Genomic DNA, 20584 nt, shown 5'->3' with positions numbered 1-20584 from the left:
AACTATAGTAAATACTAAAGTATACTACAGTATTCTTCATGTGGGATCTGATGGTGGACCAGGGATCTCCTTATTTTGACAAGTGGTTGATGTCCTCAGGGCAACATTATGTTAATCCTGGGACAACATTTCAATCAACCAGATCAGATTTCAGAAATTAAGTTTACAGTTTGTTTTAAGTTTAAGCTTACAACCAGGATTAGCTGCTTCTAGACCGTTGTTTTTCACTTATCATTTCTCTCTGCTTTTAGGGTTCAGTTATGGTTAGGGTAGGAGTTTGAAGTGGGTTCAAGTTTAATTTAAAAAATGTTGTCCTTGGGTCAACACAATACTGTATGTTGCCCTGAGGACATCTCTCACTTGGCAAAATCAGTTCAAGCAGTGGAGTAACATTATATTTGTTTGGAAAACTCAACCCATTGGTCAAACCATAAGGTCACGTGTTCCTTAAACACAAAAGTGCAATGATTAACACTTTACAAAGACACAGTGTTCACGTCTTAACAAATGACTTGTTTAATTCCCATTAAAAGTGGAATGGGAGGAAGTATTTTACCATTAAAAAAACAATTGACCTCATTCATAAAACACAGCAGAAGTCATTTCATCCAAATCGTTCTTAAAACACATTCCTATGCAAACCTTATTTCCGAAAAACATGTTTCATGAGCTCCAATACTAAGTTTACTACTCAAAGTTTATTCATCAAAGCAAACTCCTATGCCGGGGATTTTCTATCTAATCCTTTATTGTTGTAGATTTACGGTGAAGAGTAAATAATATTATATTTCCGTTCCAGTGACATACTGTTTATAGAGTTATTGTGTTCAGCCCTGGTGCTTAGAATAAAGTGTGTAACGGTGTCGATTTTGCGTCTCAATTGCTTAAGCCTTCTCATTGCTAGCCTAAAAATGGGTCAGCTTCCTTATAGACGACCACGCACTGTGTTCAATCAAAACCAAACGGTAAACAACTATGACAAATCTGTTATTAAAAAGTCAGATAACTGAGATTGATCGTCCTGCCCACAGTGGATGTTGGGTGTGAACGGTCATTTGTAAAACACGCTAGCCACTTGTATTCAGTCTGGAAAGTGTGCAAATGAGATGCCAAAATAGGCCACCTTGGATATTCTAAACCTGTGCTGACGTTTTTCAAAAAGTCATACAGTATCTTCAAAAGATTTAGCGAACCTTAATAAAACTGACTGCGGTGTCAAAAAGCGGTTTTAAATCAAAAACAAAACTTTCAAATAAAACGCAATACGTAAACAAAACTGTCCGTCTTGAAAACTTTGTGCCAGCGTTTAAAACCTCAAAGCTGCTAGGGTGACAGACTGAAATTGGGTAACTTTATAAAGTGACAATAAAAACAGTGGGAGACTTTTGTGTGAAAACTCAAAGCTGACAAAGTGACCGACTAAAACTGCGCTTGAACTTATAAATCGTTATAAAAACAATAGCTGCGACTCGGAAATTCAATTAGATGGGCCGAGCCTGACCCCCACTGTGAAACCTATGACTTCTACACCTTTCGGGTCAGATGGAAACGGCTGTGATCTGTACAAATGACATTTTGAAACTCTGCATTTCAAATTTCAGCTGCCCAATGTCAAATTCCTGAAGTGCCAGCACGAATGCTTTCTCATGTAACTCGATTTGCAAGTACATTTTTAAGCAGACTCTTCACCCGCTAACAATACTTAAGGCACTTATACTAGAAACCTAGTCAGAAGGACACGATTCTGAATATACTGTTTCTCAAGCTTGAAAATGTTTTCACCCATCAGTGCAGCTACGCTCGACTCACCGCATGTCGGGTTATGAAAGCGTGAGTGAGCATTTCGAATGAAAGTCGTAAATAATATTTCATACCAGTAAATTGGAGAACGCCAAAACGTCTCTATGTATGTGTGTAATTTACACAGATGTAACCTGACACAGCATGCACCGGCGCTTTATTTATTGCTGTACCCGGCTGTGTGTCTACACAGTGTTTGTCTTGCTGTAAACTATGAAAAGTGCCTTCGATGAGAATTTACTGAGACTGTAGCTCTGTTCCAGAATCTAGTGCACATCCTACCTAGACAAAAGTTGAGGCCATCGGAGTGCTCACAATGCAAAGCTGTTTAAAAAAATCACCACCACGTGCAGGGTTTCACACAGCACTTTTCAGTTCGGGCGGCCCACCTAAGCTGGGAAACCCTACCACCCTAACTAGGTCGTCCAAAAAAAATTTTGCTGCACAAAAGGCCGTCAAGTGCATTTCGGAGAATAGCATGGACACGCTTCACACAATGGTCCGTCACTGTCTGGAGGATAAATAGCCAGTTGATAAAACCTTTAATTCATTAATAATATAGTATTTGTTTATTTTCTGTCATAGTTTCTTCAAAATTGAGTTTTATTTGAGTGTTTTAAATAAAAATATTTTCATCATGACGCGTACGCCTCGCCCTGCCCCTTTGTTTGCCATGCCCCCTGCCCCGCACAACCCTACCACCTTAACTAAGAAATTTTCTGCGGGAAACCCTGACGTGGCCAAATTTTAGCAGCCTATGTCTAGTATGTGACACTTTGAAAGCAAATTGCCCACATCATTTTCAATAAAGTAATCTTACAGATTATCAGACCTATGCATTTCTATTTAAAGGTGCAATAGAAGGATCTTTAGAAGGATCTATTGACAGAAATGCAATGTAATATACATAAAAATATTATCAGTGGCGTATAAAGACCTTACATAATGAACTGTATTGAACATAATGAACTGCCGTTTTGATCTACATACACCACTGGTCCCCTTACATGGAAGTCAATGTCATGTTACTACAGTGGCCCTTAATGGACAAACTGTCTTACAGTGCATGTTTCGTCCTTAAGTTGTCTAATGGGGCATACACACCAAACGCAAGTTCAACGATTTGCGCGAGTAGATTGCACACAAAGTCAATGCAAAGACGCGATGAGAAGCGTCATTCGCCCCGTGGATATTTGCATGAGACGGAGTTAAATCCCGGGAGTAATCTAGAGCGAGTAATGCGATGCCCCGCATTTGGTGTGTACATAGCATTAGACAACTACATGTTTGTCCAGTGGCAGTTACCGTAGCTTTTCTTTACATTTCAAAATTGAGGCGTGAGCTGTGGACTGGTTGCAATTCACAATCTCACTGCTAGATCCCACTAAAAATCCCACACTGGACCTTTAAAATTTAGATATAATAGCTTATTATACATTAAACACTTATTTCTGATTTTGCTAAACTAGCATTCAGATAAACAACAAACATGCTAGCATTAAGAAATAAAAAATTTTAAGCATTCAGAAGATGTTTTTATTCAAAGTGACGTAAAGTAAATTCAAATATACAGTACAGTTTTGGCAGTGTGTGTTTGTGTGTGTGTTCTCTGAGCATCGAACCCATGATCTCTGTGTTGCTAGCTAGGGCTGTTAAATAAAATCGTTATTATGATGCATTGCATTGCTAATTATGTGAACGAATCATTGACATATTAATCGAAATCGAATCGTGAGACCAGTGACGAATCACCCCTTTATTGCTAACGCACAGCTTTACCGATGAACAGGAATGAAATCTTTTGCCGCTATTGACGAGTTATCTCGTCAATTAAGAGACAACATTTACATGAAAAAAACGTGTTCCTGGTGATTTTACTGGTGATTTTGCTTCATTCACGCACGAAAGCGTGAAATTGTAGTTATAGAGACATTCACGCTGAAATTGGGAGGGGCTTCTGCGACTCTGCTCGCTTTCTGTAACCACGTCACTACTAGAGCAAGCGGCGTTGACGCGGCGCGTTTTTCCGCCAAAGTTCAAATTTTTCAACTCCCGCGGAAACGCTCAATTCGCACCATTCCTGTGAACTAGACACACGAATGAGGCGGAATCGCGTCTACCACGCCGCACTTACATTGACTTAACATTGAAATCACTCGCGCTTGACGCCTCTACCGCGGCTGATTATCCACTTACCCAATTGATAAAAAAATTTAAGCAAAATATTTTGTATTAATTTTATTATTAATTTTAGCTTTTTGCTAAAAATTTTTTTTGAAGAAAAATACCCATATTTAAAAGTTTATAAGCAGAGAAAAAATATAGATAGGGCGAAACGTTTTTTCCTGTTTTGTTTCTTTGTTTATTTGAAAGCAGAAGGTCTGTTCTTTCATTTGATATATTTGTATGTTTATATATTTTTCCTGAAAGGCATTTTGTGAAACTTTTGTGAAAACTTTTCAGCAACTTTTCAAAAAAAGGCTGGTGGGGATTGGGGAATGAGTTATTACGTAATTAATTACGAATTGAATCCAACATCATTTGAATATTACTACTATTGTGGTACATGTAGTTGACACATATGTTAAGCGTTCCAAATCAGTCACTTACTGTGAAAGTTTCATGACAAATAGGATTTTTGAACACAGCTGTCTTCGTAGGTAGCAGACAGCACGGCAGCTCACTAAGGTTTGAAACATTGAAACGTGTTGGACTGAAAATGGATAGTGGAAGACTCTAGCAACAAACAGGTGATCGAGTCCATTTTTCCATTAACAGAACAGAGCAACTATTGAACCACTGGAGAGAAATGTTTGAAAACTGCAGTCAGATGGTCCGCGAGTCATTTCCTTAACTCTGACTGCTTGAGAAAATTACGAGTGCGAGGAAGGGGGCTGTTGTCAGACAAACTAGCGGTTGTCTGTCGTTTGTTCCAGAGTTGTAAGTGCATTTCTCTGGGTGAAAGCGACTGCTAAATGACTTAATGTAAATATAAATTTCACTTGAATGAGAGACGGGAGTGTGGAAGTGGTGGGGTGTTTATTGTAATGCTTTTAGTCCCATGCTAGCGATGTTGGCTCTAGCGCACATTCAATGCAGTAAAATGAAGATAAACAGCCTCCATTTCGAAGCTTTTTCCAAACCACTGGGGCCTCTAATGCAACTCTAATGTGTGTAATGCGTGTTTGTGTGTGCTTTTGTGCGAGCTAAAAAACAAGACCTGCTACTTAAAATGTAAAAAACATGTTGAAAAATACGTTTTGTTGCTTATTTTTCACATCGATCTAATATTTGGAGCACAATCACAAGGGTATGATGTGTCTGAGAGCATTTGGCAGATGTACAAATGTTCCTGTCTCGACTTCCAGATGGTTTACTGTAAGTTAAACAGTTTCTTTTTTTCTCTCTCTCTTTTCTCTAACTTATCACTCACACACACAAACTTTAACACTCATCTTTAAGTGTCTTAAAAAACAGGTGGTCACAACATTGCATGCACCTGACACAGCAGATCAGATGTTTAAAAGTAGCACTGAGACAAACTTTCTGCATTGTTAAACTACATTTCCATAACACAAATACCCTACCTAGCCATCCATGATCAAGAATTAATAGGCTCCACTGTTTTTTAGGGCTCATTTATGTAGCATTGTGCGTTTATATACATATATATACACATTTCAACAATAATACTGACATCGGCCTACATAATCTATCATAATCTACTCAGATCTTGCTTACTAAATAAGCTCTCATTTGTTATCATTACCTAACAACATTTGTAAACTAACAATGATAAATCAGGGCTCCAGACTAACTTTTTTCACTAGGAGCACAGTGGCCCCCAACTGAACATTTTAGGAGCGCAACCAGAAAATTTAGGGGCACACACCAAAAATCAACATGCTAACCAAATACTGTATTAAATACTTTAATGACAGATGCAGAAAGTACAATGTGCTGTTTCAAATTCAGTGTCACATCACAAAAAAGGTCAAATTTACTGGTTGCACATGTGCGACTGGATGTAAAATTCAGTGGCACACTCTCAAAATTTGGTGGCAAAATGCGACCAATTGGGGGCAGTCTGGAGCCCTGTAAATACTGTTCTTCTACAGCATTAACATATTTTATAAAACAAACAAAAATACGGGTTGGCTGAACTTTAAGTTGATGAACTTAAAGGTCATGTTCTTCCTGATCCCATTTTTCAAACTTTAGTTAGTGTGTAATGTTGATGTAATAGCAGAAATAATACCTGCAAAATGATAAAGCGCAAAGTTCATTGCCAGGCGATATATTTTCTTTTACAGAATTCCCTTTAAAGCATACAGCGAACAGCCGATCTGGACTACAGCCCTCTACTTCCTGGTTGAATGTCATCAAAGCAAGAGTGTTTGACTGAACTCCGCCCACAGGAAGACATCAGTCGCCAGCTTTGGCTCAAACGGGTGTGGCTAAGATAAGCTTCTGTCGAATCACAACACACCAAACAAACTACACAATCAAAACTTGTTACGTATTTCTGAAGGAGGGACTTCATAGAACAAGGAAGACATCAGCCTGTTTTTAGGTCAGTGAAAACAGCGCTATAGAGATAAGTAAGTTGTGTAAACAATAATGCGTTTTTTACACGTGAAACATGAACATGTGTTATATTGCGCACTGTAAACACATTCAAAGCTTAAAAAACACAGAAAGAACGAGACCTTTAAAACAAGTCGGCATTTGCATTCTGGCAAAAGAGTCCCCTTGAACAGAAAGTCGCAATCAACTCTACTATGTGTTGTAACGCATTTCCAAAATATCACGTAAAATTGATTGGATATAGAAAAGACTGACAGTTGGGGGCGGGGTTAACAGATGCTCCGCTCCGCCCAGAGAAAGATCGCAACAAGAGGGCGGAAATTCATTTTCAGATTTTGTTTAAAGTTTATAAGAGCAGATAAATAAATTAAAAAATGACTCACGCGGATGTACAGGCAAGCAGGTTGTTATCGCAGAAATAAACCAGACAGTGTGACAAAAGTATATTGTACTGTAACACACTTTATATCCCACTTATTACACGACTATTTACCACATAATAAGTTAGGTAAGGAACATTAAATATTTGGTTAGCATGTTGATTTACAATGTGTGCCCCTAAATTTTCTGGTGGCGCTCCTAAAATTTTCAGTTGGGGGAAATTGTGCTCCTAGTGAAAAAAGTAAGTCTGGAGCCCTGTATTACACATGCTATTAACATTTATATTTATATATTTTTTGTGTAATATTAAATTGTACCTGTCAAAATGATTTGCAGACGTGTGTTATAAGTTTTAAGCGGTAGTTATCTGAAAAGAACGAACCTTGGAATGTTGTGACAGAATCAAAGTGCGTAATAAATTGTTTAATGAACACTACAATATTCCATTAAAAATATAAGAATTGTCCGTTTAAATTGTATGCAAAAGACTTTAATGTCTTAAAATTGTTTTACATTTAGGTATAAATTTTAGCTACTCAAAAATGATCAGAATCATTCAGAAATGTTTTTACGCATAGAAAGCCAGAATTTATCTTTGGGTATTTTGCTGATGTAATGTGGCACCACAGTCAAAAGGTTAATTTGTAAAGCGAAAGTAAAATCACAAAGAAGTCAATGAAGTGAGCAAATGTGATGCTGGTTACGCAATCACAGGTGTTCTCCCGAACCTAAAAGCCAGAGCGAAATCTTATCTTTTCTAAATGAGCACAGGTCATATTTTATTATGGTCCCATATATTATTATTGCTTTGCAAATATTTGGATGCACAGCCATCAAAGGCTCTTGACTTATGAGAGACTAGACCAAAGAAAACATCTCGGTTTCCTTGCCTGCGTTTTAGCTGACAGTGTAAACCTACGTGTCACTTTGCCTTAAATTTATTTTTAATTAATTTTTAATTAACAAGCTTCCAATTCAAGTTGTGCACGACTCTGTAATAATTCCAATGCAGATAATAAAGCGACAGTGGTTCTCACAGACTAATCCTGCATAACTGATAAACTCAGTTAGCGATGACATGCAGAAATTGAAAAGATGTTAATGTGGCGCTTGTACAAGCCGTGTAATGTGAATCGTGGCCTTCTGGGTTTCGAGAAGCCGATGAATGGTACGTAAGTGAGCATTTATGAGCCGCTACTTCCATTCAGAGGCAAAGTAGGCACTTGAACGTATAATGCTCGATAACAAAGATGAGTTAATCTCATTATTTATGAATGCAAAGAAAGAAGTTATTTGTGTGGAAGCTGATTAGTACCGTCCAGAAGCCAACGCTGCGGGCGTCAACAAGAGAGATAGAAAACTAAAGAAAAAAGGTTGATTTTCTGAAAAAGGAAATGGCTGAAACAGATTTCACAAGGGAGGATGGGAACAGTAAGGGAATTAGAAAAGATGAGTGCTTCAAATCGGAATTGCTCGGTGTGAAAATGCCTTTGATCTTACTCCAAATAAGATTCATTATTGTCATAGAGACAAACCCACTAGTTTCAAGTTGGAGAGGGAGAGTGGGGGTGGAAAGACAAAAAGTCGAGCATGTCTTGTGCGTGTAATGATCGCCTGATAATACTTACTGTAAGTGCGGATGTGTTCAGACAGGCGAATTTAACCCACGTGTTTACTGCAAAGCCTTGCCTTTGAACTCTTGTTGCCGAGAATTTGAGCATTCATATCATTATTCTTAAATTAGACCACCTGTTGACAACCACTACTCTATAAATGTTATGCTTCATCATTTCAACGCTAAATACTGTAATTAAACATGGTTGGCATTAACCCATGAAAGTCTGTTATTGAAATTAAGAGGTGTACATTTGACCAATTAGAATAGAAGAGGCACCGAGACTTTGGTTAATGAGACAGTCTGGGTCATGGCAGGGGGACGAACGTGTCTACCGCTGGACAATACGGTCTAACAAAGGGGGCACTCATGCATGAACACACACACATTCACACAACATGACCACTTCACATTATCTCAGCGGTGTCAAAGTGAAAAACGAGAGCACGCACATGGAGAAAGCAGCTAAAAGAGAACAGGCACAATGAAGACAATAGGGCAGAGAGGGGTTGGATGTAAATAAGGACCATAACATATGCACTTGTGAACTTTCGACGTTCACCTCAGTACAGGCTTCTTTTGAAAGACTATGAAAACAGGCTGCATGGGTACCACATATATAAATAGATTAAATAAGAACATGTTGAGGTTGTGATCTTGACTACACATTATTAAGCACACCAGCTTTGGCAATTTAGGATGCAAAGCCGTATTTGACAAAAAAACATTTTGCTTATTGACAGCTATTCAAATTAGCCAAGTATTAGATTTTTTCCTGTTTTCTGCCTTTGATCACAGCTACAAAATAGGCAAAGTAGCATAATCCCATACTATCCTTGCATTACCTATTTCAGAACTCACCATAGTACACATGAGCCCTTTTCACACCGAGATTACAGAAAATACACGGAAAATGTGCACAGGATTTGTCAGGGATTGTTTGATTTTTGGTTCATTCACACTGTCAATGATTTTTCGGAATCTGTGCATGCATTCACACACGTACCGTAAAGATCCCGTAAAGACACGTGACGTATTTCAAGTCCTGCACTTGTTAGGTCTGATGTTTGCTAATTATCCATGATTTCTTTCTCGAGAAACCATGCACATTCCTTTTTGTTTATGGAAAGATCATAAGGAGTGCATGATGCGCTGTTACAGTTTGATACAGTTACTGCGTGAGTAAATAAAACAGCGCTGTCAACAGCCATTTCATAAGCTAAAACAACTAAATATTAATTATTCTGACATCAAATAACATTACCAGTTAAGAAATGTAATGATATATAAGCCGTTTTGTTTGTTACTTTCCAGAATGTATTATTCCAGTCAGTGATATTATTTGTAAAATAGCTTTGCTAACTATTGGTTGGATTGCTGAAGGCTACATGTTGCTGGTCAAAACAACGATATTATATCCCAAAAAGCCACTTAATCCACCTGTTTTACTCAATAAACTATGTATAACAAGCAGCCAACTCCGCTATACTTTTCTCTCTCTCCCGCTCCGTTACCTGAAACCGCAGCGCGAACTTTGGATCAGTCCATTTCCGACGAAATGATAGGGGTGTTTGGAATAGTCCATGTATTGGGAATATAGTTTCTACATTATTCATTAATTCTTCACTCTTTCAGACCCCTCTATTTATGACTCTGTATGCAAAGAGGGAGTGATTGTGATGATGATTATTATTATAAGGGTTTGTTCAGTTCAGTAGTGTTGTAGTAATTATTATGTCAAAAACAGAAGTATAACAATAAATAAAAATCGGTTCAGCATATCGGTTATCGGGCACATAAGCATCCAAATATTTATTATTGGCATCGGTTTAAAAAAATGGCTATCGGTCGATCTCTAGTTTAATTTTACGTTATTCCCTGGCAACAGTTTGTTCAAAGTTAAATAAACATTAACAAGCTTTTGTCTTTACAGAAAACATAAAATAACAGCCTCATGCAAAGCATTCTGGAAACCAAAATCTGAAGAAAAAAATAGAAAAATCTTGATGAGGATTTCTGGCTCCCAGAATGCTTTGCATGAGGCTGTTATTTTATGATTTTATTCTGTAAAGAAGACAAAAGACTTTGTTTAATGTTCACTTTTTAATTTGAACAAACTGTTGCCAGTAAATAACATATATTTAAATCTACAGTAAGTTACTGGCAAACAGCTGCATAACTACGGCAATTTTTTGTATTGTTAAATATACAACACATTAAAAGAGTATACTACTACATGAAAACATAATGCTTTATAATGTACACTGTGTAATATTTAGTACTGTCAGTAGTGTGCAAGTATACCATACAGTACACGTTTGCCTAAAAAGCAGAATGCATATGTTTATCTCAAAACAGATTTGAAACAACCAATTAGTTTTGATCTACTGTGATTGTTACAACAATCTGGCAAGGAAAACAGGCTTGGTTTGAATATTTATGGTATTTCGTGTTGTCAGTACGCGTTTGAGCGTGCCAGTGCATGGAGCATGGCAGGGGATTTTGAGAAGGGTGCAGTATGTACCGGAGTGTGCACTGAAAGGAGGCTTGGAGTAATTCAGAGCAGGAGGAGAGCCGTTCTTATTCAGCCCCTGCAGGAGTTTGTCATCCCAGATCAAAAGCCCATCTGACCAAAGCAGCACAGAGAGGCTTCAGACACAAGGAGTAGTTTTCATGCCCTCCCGACTCTGCCAGGGCCTACGGACACGCACGTACCCCCGTACAGAGGAGCTATCGCATTAATCTCGATTTCGTTCCCTCTCTCAATCTTTATGCTCTCCTCCACTCAACTTTTAACCCTTTGCGCTCTGCTTTATAACGCTCAATTCTCCTTTCAGTTTTAAATTGACTGACATCCCAGTGACCCCAGAACAGCCCTTCTGTCTGCTATGATGGATGCATAAAAGGAGACGGTAAAGAGATGCCAGTTCTCTCCTCCTCAGAGATCCACCCATCCAAAACTACTTACTCCATCCCTTCTCTTTCTGCACCGTTTCCTCTTTTTCACGCTCCACTCTTCTTTAACATCTCCTTCCTATTTTATTGTTTCAGCCCACACCTCCCCTCTCATCCCATCTCTCTTGCACTTCCCTTCTTCATACGATTCTCGGTGGGACCTCGATGGCGCATCAAGATGTCAGAGCGTTCGAATACAAACATTCATCACTGACGCGCATTGAGAGCGTACACACAGAAAGCCACTCAGCGACTGACATGCCAGGCAAGAGTCATAAATACAGAGTGCGCATGCAAACAACTTAGGATGGCGTTTGACAGTTCCCAAAAGTTGTTCGGGAGTTTTGGAGTTTCAAGATCTGGTGCGGTTCAAAGAAAGACACCTGTTGAAGTGTGTTTACATACGTGTCTCTAGTTCTGTATGATGTGATTTTATAAATATTTCACTTATGAAAAGCAACATCTAGCCATCCAAATACTTCAAAGTGATTCCAGCCTTTCCATGACCATACAAATCGTGTAACCTTATAAAACCAAATCTCTGACCATATTTCACTTGTGCGTACACTAATACATTAATGAAAGTTACATAGGCTGTTTTGACTATTCCTATAAGCTTTGCAGAAAATATTCTGCAAAAAAAAATTATTTTGGGTAACATTACTTTGACACTAACAAGCTCGAACTGCCAGAATGGCTCCTTTGCATATTCTAACTCTGACCCTGCCATTTCCTTGATGGGATGTGATCGATAACCTTCTGCCCTTCTTGAGGTTTGGGACCCATCCAAACCTATAGTGAGGCCTTGACATTAACAAACAGAGAAAGCTGAGTCTGCAGCCAGCGCACCGAGAAAGTGAAAGACCGGAAAAAAGTGCTTGAGCAAAGTCACAGGAGTGGGTGTTATCGTATCTGTTTTTGCATGTAGTCCGACCTCCAAAAGAAAGAGACAAATTTTACAACCCGACACCGAAAAGCCTGAGGCAGCTCCATGCCAAATGCATTTAATGCGATGAGACGTTGCTCGCAATAATACAATCACACTTCTCAATCTTTTAATCTTGCTGCCGTTTTAAAGGGTGAGATGCACCCACGCGTGGCACGCAAAATCTGTGCTCTGCTTTTAAACATCCTAATTCAATCAGTAACACAACGCCCCCCTTGGAAAAACAGCCTGCCGAGCACCAGAACGACCCAGCTGGTACTATATGCGGTCTGGAGTCATGAATCCCATTTCAGTGAAGGCTTAACCGAATTCTGCTCCGAATCATAATTCAGCATTTGTGTGTCACTGTCTTTCTCTCGCACCCTTTTCATTTCACACTCATGCACTTTGTAAATTCATGATTTTTTTTACTTGTCACTTTGACGTTCAGTCAAGACAACGTGTGTGTGTGTGTGACTTGAAAACATGTGTGTTGACAGCATATGACCTTTACAGCTTCTGTTGACACACATACAATCTCTCTCTCTCTCTCTCTTTCTCAAAACATCTACGTTCCTTTCTTTCTCCATGCATCTGTCTCTCTACAACCCTCTTTTCATTCATCTCACTCTCTCTATCTCCATCTCTTTCCATGTCCCTTTCTTTCTCCATACACCTCTCTCTCTCGTGACCCTCTCTCTCCAACTCTCTCAACATGTCAATTTCTCTCTCAATACATCTCTTTCTCTCTATGTCCCTTTCTCTCTCTATATCCCTCTTTCTCCAACTCTCACCGTGTCCTTTTCTCTCTCAATTCATCTCACCGTCTCTCTCTCTCTCTCTCTCTCTCTCTCTCTCTCTTAAGTCCCTTTCTCTCTCCATACTTCCATCTCTTTCTCTTTATGTCCATCTCTCGTCTTCTCTCTCTATATCCCTCTGTTTCCAACTCTCACCGCGTCCTCTTGTCTCTCTCTCTCTCTCTCCCCCCGTGTGTGTGTTCTGTCACCATACAAAAAAATCCTAAGCATCTGTCAAAATGTTTCAAACTATGATAAAAACACCCAAACGAGCAAACATCTTGTCACGATGATGAACTTGAAACTTACCTTGAGCGCGCAACACGTGGCTATTCCAGAAGAACACGAGGGCAAATATCCAAGCCCACATCCCGCGCCTCGCTGTCCCCATCATCACCTCTCTAACATTTCCTTGGCTGTCCATAATCCCTTTAACTTTGCCTCCGGTAAAGGGGCTTTGAAGCCCGCTAAAGCCGGAATCTGTACCCTCGTCAGATATCGAGGTGGGTAAAGAAAAGTGCGCGCTCCTCTTCACCGCATTCATGAGAGGAATCTTATTCAGAAGCTCCGAGTCCGCGAGTTTGTCTCCGGTCCCTTTACTTTCACGAATCGGGGCTTGTTGAAAGCTTTTATCTTCATCGTCACATCTTGCGCTTAATAAGACGGTTCCTTCAAACTGCCGGTTAGAAAGCGGCACGGAAAGAGAGGGAATTTGCTCCAAATGTGAGGGGATGCTCCGCAAACAGCTCTGACATGAGCGCGCGCCGCTCTTCTGTGTCCCGCGCCGGCTCACCATTGTGATTCTGTATTGATCCCAGATAAGTATTAACACGATTTAACTTATCGATATCTCCTATAAACCTGCGTTGTTTCGACGTCTCACAGACGAAATAAGTTAACGTTACCTAGCCGATCATTTCGACCATCCTCACGGCAGTTAACGTTGCTTCAAGGGACCCTTTACAATCCAAGCCTGTGTTTATTAACCGTGCCTTCATCCATCTGACCCCCGCGGGTGTGCAGAAAATACTGTTAGATGTATTTGGTTAATTTGTTATCGTATCCAGAACAATTTGCGTATCCAACAGGTTAACCAGGGTACAAAAGACCTGGAAACGTCCCAATTTAACGTTAACTCCTCGTGAACGAGTAAATGCCTGCGAAATACATTAAACACAAAGAAATGACAGAAAATTAGCTAGAATTTAAATTAAATAAGTCTTTAAGCAGTTGCGGTGGGACTAGTAATGGTATAAATGTGAATAGACAACAACACAGCTAATCTTTATCACTTTAAAACCACTTTATCGAGCTCGTACTGTTGCGCACGAAACCATCACATAACTTTGTTAAGTGAATGGAAAGTCCAATAGCTCACCTAAAATGTTCCGATGTGTCGATAAGTGCGCACGAATCTACCGAATAGACGTAAACAGTCCAGCTGCAGAAACACCTGCTGCCCGAGCTGAGGACTCACACATCTGCTATAGACTCCAGTTAGGAAAAATAAGCTTAAACGGGGCGCTTAGAAATGTACTTTCTTTTTTTAGGGTTTGAATGAGTCGATCGAGTTTCCCCTCAGGAAGATTCATTTGTTCAGAGGTTGAATTTGAAGTTGAATTCGGGGTCCTGTAGCTCCACCTCGCTCCGCGCTGATTGGTAAGCGCTTTGTAGACTACAGGATATATAAGGTGTTCGATTTCATGCGGATCTGCGCAGATCAATCTTTCTATGACATCAGAGTATCGCGAGAACGATTTAAAAACTGTGCTTTCGAATTACTCTCGCGGTACTCTGATATCATTCGCTGACCAGCCTGCACAGCGCCTCATGAAATAAAACACGCCCATTGTTTTTCATGGGAAGCACGTGGAATCTCAAAAAGCCTGTGAAACACGGTGCCATGCGCCCCCAATCAGACAGAAACATTTAAGATCAAGTCACACACTATAAAGTTTTCAGTCCCTTTTCAGAAAAGTATTGATTTCTGTTTTTTGTACTTACATTTTTTTGTTTTATTTTATTTAGTTTATTGTATTTTGTGTGGAAAGTCATTCCATGCATTTTCCATGACGTGCTGTGTGGTATTGCTGTATGTCTGTCAGAAGTCCATTTCATTATTTATGTTCATTATTTCATTATTTTTATTAAAACAGGCATCTTTATTAAAACATTCTCTTTTAGTAGATAGTAGTTTGTGTGTGTTTTACAGCAACTGTCAAGTGACATTGTGCCTTACGAAAATTAACCATGGTTTTATTGTGGTAAAAGTGTAGTAACCATGGCTTTTTGCTGTATTGATTACTATCAGCAAAATCATGGTTTCACTACACTAACCATGGTTCAACTTTGTTTTTTGAAAACCATGATTGTTATAACCATGTTTATTTTGTAGTTACCATAGTTTTTAACAATTTTAAAACATACTGAATTCAAATGAGGTTTAAAGGGATAGTTCACCCAAAAATGAAACTTTTGTCATCATTTACTCACTCTCATGTTGTTACAAAACTGCAAAATTTCTTTGTTCTGATAAATGCAAAGGAAGATATTTTGAGAAACGTTTGTGGACCCCATTTACTTCCATAGTATTATTTTTTCCTACTGTAAAAGTAAATGGGGTCCACGGTTTGGTTACAAACATTCCTCAAAATATCTTCCTGTGATATCTATCTATCTTGGGTGAACTATTCCTTTAAGAGATATGAAATAAAGAAACTTTTTATGTGTTCTATATTGCTTTTTGTCATTATGAAGCTCAACAATTCAACAAAACAATTTATTTTATCTTCTATGGAAAAGAGTTGGAGGGTAAATAATGATTTCATTTCAAGATTTATGCGAACTATTCTGTAATTTCAGGAGAATGCTTTGTATAGATAAACAGCAGACTATCTGCATGATACCGTATATCAGATTTCAAAGTAGTTAATTTTTTAATGACAATGTATTAATACAGAGCCAGCATAATGAGTGATTACTATTAAGAACTGTGTATTATTAAATGACACATTAATGACCAATATTATCTAAAAATGGTCGTAGATTTTATTTGGAATATAAATCACGTCAGACTACATTCTGTTTTAGCAGTAAAGGTCAGAAGATGACCTCTTACAAAGAGATTCATATTGGAATTAAGTTATTGATCTTTCCAAGTAAAGGTTCAAAATTATTTTTTTCAGAATAAAACAAAATTTTTTAAATCAAACAACAGTTTGGTTTAATGTTAGACAACAATCTTCATTTAGGCACTAATTTATTAATTGGACAATTACAGTGATGATTGCTTCTGTTTGTAACACAAAGAAAAAAAGCTCGTCTTTCTAGTCAAAACATAAGGCCCTAAACTGTAGAGAAGAACAATTTGTAGAAGGCTAATGGAAGTCAGGTGGACATGGAGATTGACCAGTGGTCTGGAGGGGATCTGTGCTTGCTTTCATTACAGAGAGCAGTTTCTTCATTTCTCAGTGGCAAAATGTGTTAATACTCTGGCCACTGCCTCTGCCGGTCATTCCTTGCTTTCTATTAAGTATGTAATTGGAACAACTAATTCCAAAACCAATTTGATTTGCAATTACGTCTATCCCCCATTCCAGGGCAGTATTCATTTAAAGCCTGTCTTACAGAGATAGCAACAGTGGACTGACATAAGGACACATGTACACACACGTCGTGATACATCTTAATGTGTTGCAACTGTGTAAAAGCTTTCCACTCATTTTATGACAGATGCACTTGTACATACTGAATACATTTAAAAATATTTTAACTAACTAATACATCTGAAGACAGCAAATATTAGCGTGTCTAATGAAGATTAATGCATAAGAAGTGCATAACACGTAGGGACCAATATTGTGATCGTACACTAAGAAAAAAAGTACCCTTTAAAAAGGTCCTAAAAATGTATGATTATTTATACATTTGCCACAAATGTGTACCTTGGAGATATTTATATGCATCTTTGAGCTAATAAGCGCTCTTTGGTACAAATATCTACCTTTGAGGTTCTAATTTGAACTCTTTGGGAACAAATCTGTACTTTTTGAAAGGATATTTTGGTCATTTTGTCTGACAGTAATATTTAACTGTCAGTGGCGGCTTGATTGCGAAGTTCGTCACAACATATGTAGCCCGTCATGTGTGTGGTTCGTAATTTCAAAATATGTGTTCTGCGCGTCGAGTGATACTATGTGCATTACATGTCTTGTCAAAATAAGTGCCTGCTCCACATGTGTTTAAAGGGTTTATGATATATGATAACTTAAGACATTCTTCTTTAACAAAGCATTCACATAAAATGTCAAGTATCCCGCAATAGTTAGTTTGTCCAGAACAAAACATTCACATAACTCATCTGGGTAAAATACTTATGCCGCAATAGTTAGCCTGTCTTGAACTGAGCGGATTTTAAACCACAATACTGTATGACACTTGCATTACATGTGAATGGACCCTAAGCTAAAAGGATTCTGTTTCTCTCTCCCTGTCTCGTCCTCGACCCCAAGGACAATGAAACAAACAGACCCAGTTCTTGCTGCTGTGAAGGTCATCACACCACTCATCTCATGGCTGTCCTTCAACGTGATGCCCAGCCGATGCCGGACCAGCGACCACCGGCTGAACCAGTTTAATCCGCTTACCTGTTTCCTATCCCTATCGTGTTTATATATATAAATATTTGTTAATCTCTTTCAAGGGTTTTTGTCCTTCTAGGAGTTTTCCCACAGGGTTTTTCTCCTAGGGGTGTTTTTCATCCCCTGGAGAGTTAGCCAACATTGGCTTAACTTAGCACTTTACTGAATACGTTACATTATTACTACACTCGTTGTACATTTTATTCTTAGCCGCTGTATTCTGCTTCTTATATTATCTATCGATTATTCTGTGTTTTCCCCTACATCTACTCATGTAAAGCTGCTTTGAAACCATTCATAATTGTGAAAAGCGCTATATAAATAAAATTGAATTGAATTAAAAGAGAAGCTCACGTTTGCCAGATACTCGCATAATCTCACGCGTAATCAGAGTTCACTGATAAGGAGTGTCTTGCGTGTATTTTGGGAACGTGAGCGTCTCTTTCATCATTTACGGTTTTGACGCTTCTGCAGCAGGCACTTATTTTAACAAAACACGTAATGCACATGGTTCACATGACGCAACAAACACATATTTTAAAACACGAGCATCACATGACACTCCGAACACATATTTTGAATTTGAGCAGTCACAAACCGCCACTGTTAAAGGAACAGTATGTAAGAAATGTATATCACTTAATCATAAAATGGCCCTGATATGTCACTAGACATTAAGAAATCATTTTCGTTTCAAAAACTTATATCACTTACAACAGTGGTCTGGCCAGGATATTGTCATTTAAAAAGTGGAGTTGCAGCCCTCAACTGATGTTTATGTTGTCATTTTGTGTATTGGACACCAGTTGTGAGATTGCAGTACCAGTTTTAGCCACAAGTTTTGTGATTGCAATACCAGTTTTGGCCACAATCCTACATACTGTTCCTTTAACTATGAATTTCAAAAAAGTCCCAATTCCTTCACCCAACCCTAAACCAAACCTTAAAATCTGATTTTTTGACACAAACATTTTTGCAAGACCAACAAGGACTATGATCCTGGGGGCGTGTCCTATTTGGTGATGAATTGATGGCTAGCTCGTCTACAAATAGTGCCACCTAATACAGCGTCAAATGAAATTCAACCTGGAATGTGCGGAGTTGCTTGTCTTTGATCTTTCATGCTTCTGTCAATCATGTTTATAGCATGCATGTATATGCAATTTCACTTAGAGATACAGTAAACCAGTTTTGTGTTTCAAAGCATCGAATCTGAGGTTTGCAGGTGTGTGTGTTGCATGCCTTTATACATTTTCAAGTTTTCATAACACAAGCAAATGCTTACCTAACACACTCAAAAGCTTGTTAAAATACAGTCAAATACTCATCTATGGTTTCGAATAAGATCTGATTTAAGTACATCCCTGCTGGCCGATACATTAGAGAAACTCATAAATGATTCCCTGTGGGATACGGTTTCATGCTACGCCATCCCAGAGGAAAATAAGGTGTATGTTAGCTTATTAAAAAAAATAGGCATATTAAAAAAGCTGAAATGCTGTTGGCATATCTATATTTATCCACAGTTTTGCCATTAGCATCCAATGTCCGTGAATAGCAGTTCAGAGGGACTAAAGGTTGAGGGAAGTTTGATTCTCTGGCTTTGAGGAAACCTGTGGTTTTCATGCCCGAAGGCTAAGTCTCTATTGCATTACAATACAGAAATCTGATCTTTCACCTCCACCCATTAGCAAAAGAGAGATGTTCTTGTTTTTTTTTTCATTTCTATCACTAGAGTAAAGAACATTTGAAAAGGTGCGAGTTGTGTGTGTACATGTGCCTCGAAAACCAATAGAGTAGGCAATTTTTGAAAAAGAGTAATTGAATGAGAGATGGTTTTAGAGATACAGGTTACGGTAGAAAGGCTATCAGTGACAGTAGGAGAAAGACTGGCAGGGAGAGAAGATAGCGAAAGGCAGGACAGAAGTGATGTGTAGACAGGAGAAGAGATAAGAGTGGTCTGTAGGTGGTACAGGTATATAATATCCAAGCATTAGCTTTCATGAGCCTACCCTGCAGGGTGTATATAGACTCGGGATAACAGCGAAAGTCTGTCAGACTAATAGACATAGAAAGCTTGAGTGTGCTCGTGTAAGTTTAAATGAAACTGCCCTGAGGAAAATAATGTTGCCGTTTAGACGTTCCTATTTCATAACTTCACTATCCCATATATGCTTCATTGAAAATCATCAGTATGTCTTATGTTTCTTCTGCATTTCCATAACAGAAGTGAAAAGAAACTTTTGTGAGACATAAATGAGACTCGGAAATTTGGTATTGGAACATTTTAATGAAAGAATTTCATACATACTTCATATGATAGTCTATGAAGACAAGATGCATGTGAAATGACTACTGTAGGTCTCATCTGGAGAACAGAGAAATATTACAGAAATCTCATTTGTTATTCTGCTTTCCCATAAATTTGTCTCTTTTGTACAGGTCTATGCAATTTGACATCGGTGTATATTTGTGCATGTGTAAGTAGATGATAGCCTGGGGTTATATGAAAAGCTATACGGTAGATATCCATGATCACAGGATTTTGAAGCTTCAATTCTCATGCCCACAGGTTACTGTGTGTTTGTGGCCACACCTAAAACCCCAAAGTTGGGGTTGGCTCAGGTGAGCTGTCATTTCCTGAAACCTTATATGGAGCATTCATGTCGCTCTATAAATCACTGACACACCCTACGAAAGGCACAATGGGGACATGAAATGACACAAAAACGGAAAAGTGTGAATGGGGGCTGAACAATAGGAAATGGCTAAAGTGGCTTGGTTGATAGTCTCAAAATATGTGGATATATAAGTGCTCGAGGTAAACAAAACCATTAAAATGTTTTGTCAACAAATCAAAAAAGTAAAGGCATTTTAAAATGAA

The 20584-nt window shown here is 38.5% G+C and overlaps 1 protein-coding gene across 3 annotated transcripts in view; it reads right to left on the bottom strand.

Moving 5' to 3' along the window:
- Positions 1-20584, bottom strand: part of sdk1b (sidekick cell adhesion molecule 1b) — a 373118-nt gene that overhangs the window by 309047 nt on the left and 43487 nt on the right. For 2 of the 3 annotated variants that reach the window (XM_073866162.1, XM_073866163.1), the window contains exons 1-2: positions 14439-14701; positions 13370-14217 (exon numbers count right to left, since the gene is read on the bottom strand). The exons of the other annotated variant lie outside the window; for it this stretch is intronic. In XM_073866162.1, the coding sequence (XP_073722263.1) occupies positions 13370-13856 (487 nt within the window). In that variant the 5' untranslated portion in view covers positions 13857-14217; positions 14439-14701. Of the gene's footprint in view, positions 1-13369; positions 14218-14438; positions 14702-20584 lie in introns of those variants that run through there. 3 annotated transcript variants of the gene reach the window in all.

This window comes from Misgurnus anguillicaudatus, chromosome 3 (genome assembly GCF_027580225.2).
Source record: "Misgurnus anguillicaudatus chromosome 3, ASM2758022v2, whole genome shotgun sequence".
NCBI lineage: Eukaryota > Metazoa > Chordata > Actinopteri > Cypriniformes > Cobitidae > Misgurnus > Misgurnus anguillicaudatus.
The sequence above is the reverse complement of the archived record's forward strand: the minus strand, read 5'-3'. Positions and strand labels throughout refer to the sequence as shown.